We start from the raw sequence: 7221 nt of genomic DNA, 5'->3' as shown, positions 1-7221 counted from the left end.
TCTTTATAGAAACTATTCCCATACGGAACGTACATTCGAACTAAAAATATACTTTTTTGAAATCGAATGTCGTGTAAACATAAAATTTATTGTAGCTACAACATAGGATTCTTTAAAAGATAAAGGTAAGTTTTAACTCTGCTTGGCGTTTTGTTTACTTTTTTCCTTGTTTATTTACATTTAATTCTTCTTCTTCTTCTATGCCTTTTCAATTTGTAAAAACAGTGTTTTATTTATCTTAGGCGAGGCAAATGACTTTAGATAAATCACTCCATCGTTTTCTATCTTGTGCAATCTGTTTTAGTGTGCGAAGGTCATCAGTTGTTGTAAATTGCTTAACAGGGAGTGTTGGGTTATTTTTGAGAGTTGTTTTGATATCTTGATCTATAGAAGTTGGTAAAATAATTCGTTTGTTTCCTGGAAAGTTCTGTGCATCTTTGGGAATTTCGAAGTAGTATTTCATAGCTTGTTGTGCAGGTGTAGTCTCTGGTAGTCTAAGGATATGTCCAACGAACCGTTCAGAACTAAAAGATGTCGAAAACAATGTCTTCAATAATCCGGAAAATATCGATAAATCTCATTATCAACCAATTGATAAATTTATTGACGATCTTATTGAAGGACAAGAAACCATTATGAAAGATGCAAGTGCGATAACTGCCGCTAGAGTACTTCGCTGGGAGTATAAATCAAGGAATCTACCAGTTATTTATCTGTTTAGGTTTGATGGTTCACCTAATAAATGGCCAGAGTTCGTGGAAAACTTTAAATCTAGAGTACACTTGAAGGTTTCCTTTGACGATAACACAAGGATGGAGAGGTTGATTAGTGTATTAGACGGTGGGGCAAAGAAGACAGTGTTATCGATTGGTGCAAGTGGCATATTTTACGCATCAGCATTAAAAGCATTGACTTCGGCAATCCTGTTGTTGTATCATACTTTAAATTAAAAAACGTTCTCGATCTTCCTCAAATACCACCTCGCGACAGAACATCTCTCCGTCGATATCAGCAGCTTCTTGATTCTAATAATACTTGGCTAATCTCCATGGGCTACAAATCTGCTATTAATTCAACTGAGAATTTAGCAAAGGCTGTAGCTAGATTACCTCACCACTTTCGCAATCAGTTTTACAAATGTTCGAAAGGCAAAATTACGAGTGAGAATAGCATTAATTTGATTGACTTTGAGAAATGGTTAAGTTAAAAGTTATTAGAGCAATTCAATCCAATAGCAAATTTAATCACAGATCAGGAATATAATAAGATTAAAATTGGAGAGGAAACATTTCCAACAGGTGCAGGTAGTGAACGCAGTACGAAGTGTTGGATTTGTTCAGAAAATCATTTTGTTTGTAAATGCAGAGAATTTGAATCAAAACCGGTGGCAGATCGTAGGAAGTTTTTTTTAGAAAAGGGAATTTGCTTCAATTGTCTTTAACCTTCTCACAAAATAAAAGAATGTAAATCTAAGAAGAGGTGTCGAGAAGATAAATGTGGAAAACGTCACCACACCCTGCTGCATTTAGGACCGCCAAACAAAATGAAAATGAAGATACAAAGAATGAATCTGAGCAAGAATCACCCGATCTCGTACCACAACTGACACCTATCTTCAAGTTATCCCGGTTACATTAACTCATAACAACAAATCAGTAACAACCAACGCTATTTTAGATAGTGGATCAGATAGCACCTTAATTTGCGAAGAAACAGCGCGGAAACTCGGATTAGGTGGGAAAGAGCAATCGTTGAGAGAATCGACGATCCTATCGAATTCACAGACGTTTAAATCAAAAATCGTATCATTTAATGTTCACCCGACCAATCTAATAGAAGAAATCAGGATCGAAAAAGCATGGGTTGTACCAGATCTTAACACTCCTACTGAAAAAAGAAACATCACAGATTTAAAAGAAAAATATGTTCATTTAAAAGACATCGATATACCAACCTTCAACGACGACAGAGTAACAGTACTTATTGGAATCGATACACCATCACTTCATATGCAACACGATTATCGAGTTGGAAAACACAACGAACCAGTAGCTGTTAAAACGCAACTTGGTTGGATCCTATTTGGTGGGAAGAATAAAAACATATTTACCAATATTAATCGATTAGAAACTGATACGGATAATCTCAATAAAGCAGTAGAAAGATTCTGGGAAATCGAGTCATATGGAACAAAGCCTCCACTCCATCCAGACCTACTAACGAAAGACGAGAAACATGCGTTACACATACTTAAGTCGACCACGAAAATGAAAGACGGTCATTTTGAAGTAGGTTTATTGTGGAAAGATGAAAAACCAAAATTACCATACGACTGTGAATTAGCAGTCCAACGTCTGAAATCTAACGAAAGAAAATTGAGCAAGCAACCAATTTTAGCAGAAAATTACAGGTTACAGGTCAAGGAATATATCGCTCTTGGACATGCAAGAAAGCTTTCAGACTTTGAGAAGAACCAAACATCCGATATCACCAACTACATACCACATCATGGTGTTGTCCATCCTAACAAGCCCAGAAAAGTTCGTGTAGTCTTTGACGCAGCAGCTGCAAAGTACAAAGGTATTTCATTAAACGACAACTTGTTGCCCGGCCCAGACTTGCTGAACAACCTAGTATCTGTATTACTCACATTCCGTACCTATCGTTACGCAATTACGGCTGACATTGAAAAAATGTTTCATCAAGTCAAAGTATCAAAGATAGAACAAGATGCTCTTCGTTTCGTTTGGCGAGAAAACACCAGCGACAACATTGATGATATTGCCACACAAGTACATTTATTTGGTAAAGTAGACTCACCTTGTTGCGCAAATTACGCTCTTCGACAAACTAGTATCGATCACGATCGCGAAATTGTAGACGCTATCACGAAAAAGTTTTACATGGATGATTATCTGGGCTCCATGAAAATGGTAGACGAAGCCGTATCGATAGCAAAAACCGTGACAGAAGCATTGACAAGTTGTGGCTTTCGTTTAACAAAATGGCTTTCAAATTCTTGTGAAACTCTTAAGTGTTTTCCAAAAACCGAAACCGTAATCAACGTCAATCTATATCTAAACAAATTACCGACTGAAAGAGTACTTGGTATGATATGGAATCCGAATACTGACTATTTCACATTCAAAGTTGTCAACAAGCCATCACCTGAAACTAAAAGAGGTATATTAAGTTTAACAAGTTCAATATTTGACCCACTTGGCATCTTAACACCATTCATTTTAGAAGGAAAACTTATCATCCAATCTTTGTGGAAATCCAAAATAGACTGGGATGAAGAAATACCAACCGAATTAAAAACAAGGTGGTTGAGCCGGAGAAGTGAATTGGAAAAACTAACATCGATCAGCATTCCTCGATGGCTCAAACTACAGTCCGATAATCAGTTGATTCAACTACATATTTTTTCCGATGCTTCAATCAATGCATATGGTGCTGTCGCATATCTACGTATTCAAGATACGTATACCGTCAATGTAACATTCGTGATGGGACAATCCAGAGTCGCCCCGTTGAATCCGAAATCTCTCACAATACCAAAATTAGAATTACAAGCTGCTGTATTGGCTACAAGAATGAGAGAATCAATAGTGAGTAGTCTTTTCATGGACCTTAGTACCAAATTTTGGATAGAGTCACAAATAGTTTTGAAATATATCTCGAAAGAAAACCGAAAATTTTCAGTATTCGTTATGAATCGCATCAACGAAATTCGTACTACGACTGACGTCAATTCGTGGCGTTTTGTGCCAGAAACTCTGAACCCAGCAGACAATGCTACAAGATCTGTACCACTATCATCGACCGAGAATTCCAGATGGTTAACCGGTCCATCGCTCTTAATCGAAGAAGAATGTAATTGGCCAGACCAAAACCAAAATGTGATTCAAAGTGAAGAAGACGCAGATATTACCAACTTTCAGTCAACCAGAGAAAACATCTTTTATCAAATGGGAAAGTTATTCCGATTGGCAAAAACTCTGTCGCCCCATTGCGTGGATTATCAAATTAAAACGAAATTGGTTGTTATTAAAGCGGGGAGGGTCTGAACGTGAAAAATTTGATTACCTGACCGTTGATGAAATTGAAGCAACAAAGTTACAGTTGTATAGCATCTCACAACAAGAATCCTACCCATTAGAATTCGAAAACCTACAATCATACAAGGAACTACCAAAAAGATCACCACTTGTAGCTTTGAGACCAATGATGCAAAACAATTTGATTCGCGTTGGAGGAAGAATTGGTTTAATCGATATACCATTTGAGTCGAAGCACCAATTGATAATCTCGCCGAAACACCACATTGCACGACTCATAATTCAACACATTCATCATACAAACTTCCATGTTGAACAAAACGCCACACTAGCACTACCAAGACAAAATATTTGGATTCCGACTGGAAAATCCTATGTGAAGAATTTGATAAATGCATGTACATACTGCAAATCAAAGAAAGTCATACCAATGTCACGACTTATGGGAGATCTACCAATTGATCGTCTTGCTGTAGGTGAACTACCATTTAATCAATCAGGAGTAGATTACTTTGGTCAAATGATTGTCAAGAGAAGTAAGAGGACAAGAGCTTCATCTGGAACCGTGAAAAGGTATGGAGCATTGTTTACCTGCATGACGTCACGTGCCGTTCATATTGAGCTAGCTAGAGACTTATCGACAGATAGTTTCATTCTTGCACTTCGACGTTATATCTCAAGAAGAGGAAACCCCAAAACAATCACCAGCGACAAAGGAACCAACTTCGTCGGCGCAGATCGTGAACTAAGAGAACTGGTAACAAATCTGAATGAGACAAAACTTCGAAAAGAGTTAACAAAGAATAGTATCAAATGGAAGTTCAATCCACCATTTTCACCATGGATGAATGGAGCTATGGAATCTATGGTAAAAATCACTAAACGAGCGTTGAAAGCGACAGTTCGTGATCGCGTTTTCACCGAAGAAGAGTTACGTACATTCTTGACTGAAGTAGAAGCAACCATCAATAGCCGACCGTTGACTTCTATCAGCAGTGACGCAGATGACTACCAAGCACTAACGCCAAATCATTTTCCCATAGGGAGAGCGTCGCAAAATGCACCTGTAGATTCTGTATTTACAGACCTCGACGCTCGTAAAAGATGGAGAGCCGTACAGGTTGCTTCAAATATGTTTTGGAATAGATGGAGAAAGGAATACCTGCCTTCTTTGACAACACGTGCTAAATGGAATACAAATGACGACCAAATTAAGGAAGGAGACCTCGTGATAGTTAGAGACCAGAACGTCCTGAAAAATCATTGGCCGCTTGGACGCATTGCGAAAATCTTTCCTGGCAGCGATGGCATCAACAGGATTGCAGAAGTGAAAACTGCTGATGGAATTTACAATCGTCCCATCCGATCACTTGCGTTACTGGAACGCAGTGCTAAATGAAAATGTCACCTGAACTATGCTTTGCATACGACGGTGAATTGTATTCTTTATAGGTATACATAATTCATGAAGAAACAACAACGACGTTGTAAAATTCGATGATAAATCTTGGGCAAACGATATTGCAAAGCGATGATGAAGAAACCGGAATAACGTACATACACGACGTACATAAACGACGTACATCTTTAACGAGTCCGACGTAAGCAAGATAATCAATTATACAAAATAAAGCGTTACTAGATGGACAGTCGTTCGTAGACGAGTACTCACTGGTGGGGAGTGTTTTAAACATAAACGATGAAGATCCGTCTCAGAGATGGAGACCCGTCACGTCACATTAATTTTAATTGGGTTTTTATAGCTTTTTCGCACACTTTTCACATTGCTTCTAATCTCCGTACGAATAGGACAAGCGTGTGGTAAAAGTGAGAATCAAAAATATCGTAGTTCTTGATTGAAATCTTAACGTAAAGAGTTTCTTCAAGCAACAAAAAGGAAGCAAGCGCAGTAAGCGACGCAATAGTTAGTGTTTCATGTTTTATTTTGTACGTGTAATAGTATGACACAACTTAATATTTGTATTTATTTATGTTGTGTTTATCTTTTTGTGTCTTTGTTTTTTTTCTGTTCGTATTTAAGCTATGAAACGTCATCATCATACTGTACTAGACCGACCAATGTACCGTATTTTATTCTACCGCCCCCGTGTGTTCGCATAGTTGCGTATGCTTTCTTGTGTACCGTCCGCGCACAAAACATCACATATTGAATTATTTTCTATAGAAAACCTGAGTTTTAGCTGTATGATAGCAAAGAAAATTGGTATTGGTCATGTATTGTTTTGTTTTGACAAATGTTCGTAAGAAACTTAAACCAAACGATCTTTTAAATAAAACATGTTCCATCATAACAACAAATGGTCTCTGCATAAACTGAAACACCTGTTACATGTCTACTGTAAGGAATATTAGATCGCCAGACTTAGTTCTTCTCACTCAGTTCTTAGTTCTTGCTCTTGACGTCCTTAACTCATCGTGCGTACTTGGATCAACAACACCTTTGTTGAGAAGTCGACGTATTTTTTTTCGAATTCTTGAAAGTCTGAAATAGTAAACGAAAGGATCCAATAAAGGATTTAAGAGAAAAATGCAGATAGCGGTTGGTTCTGCATAACTAACCATAAAATTTGTTCGTGTTATGAGATTGCGGCAAATAACGCAGAAACATAACGGAAAGTAACATGAAATAAAGGTGAATAAAATCTTCAATCCTGTCTTGGAAGTTTTTTTCTTTGTTTTTAACATATCAAGCTGCGCGGAACTATTCGTAGTTACTTTTCTACACATACGTTTTATCTCTGAATATATATTGATGTGCATTAACGAAATGATCACACATGTACAAATGCCAATAAGGGCTGCTGCAACCTCAAACCTCCGCCATGATTGTATTGTCTTTACACCGGATTGAATAGTTACAGCAGTAGAAAACATCCAAAGTCCAGCGATGACGAGAAATATACGCCTATTTGTAACATTCCTGTCGTAAAATAATGGATGTATAATATATATATCAAAATTGTGAAATGCTGTGACATGAACAAGTTAACAAAAAATTAAATAAAAGTTGTTGTTGTTTTCTTTTTTATCCCTAAAGACTCATTTTCAATGTAGCAACGCAAATAGAACTTTCTACACAATCAAGAAGAGCCAGAATTTTTTTGCATCATAAACCACAATTCCTCTCTAAAGCAAACTC

At 37.2% G+C, this 7221-nt stretch overlaps 1 protein-coding gene across 1 annotated transcript; it reads left to right on the top strand.

The window, feature by feature from the left end:
• The first annotated feature begins 1048 nt into the window (after positions 1-1048).
• LOC130648433 (uncharacterized) lies at positions 1049-5460 on the top strand. Its single transcript, XM_057454484.1, has 4 exons — positions 1049-1160; positions 1251-1394; positions 1678-3992; positions 4057-5460. The coding sequence occupies exons 1-4, from the start codon at positions 1049-1051 to the stop codon at positions 5458-5460; spliced, it is 3975 nt and encodes a 1324-aa protein (XP_057310467.1).
• The last annotated feature ends 1761 nt before the right edge of the window (positions 5461-7221 follow it).

This window comes from Hydractinia symbiolongicarpus, chromosome 7 (genome assembly GCF_029227915.1).
Source record: "Hydractinia symbiolongicarpus strain clone_291-10 chromosome 7, HSymV2.1, whole genome shotgun sequence".
NCBI lineage: Eukaryota > Metazoa > Cnidaria > Hydrozoa > Anthoathecata > Hydractiniidae > Hydractinia > Hydractinia symbiolongicarpus.
This window is presented reverse-complemented; position numbering and strand designations above follow the sequence as displayed.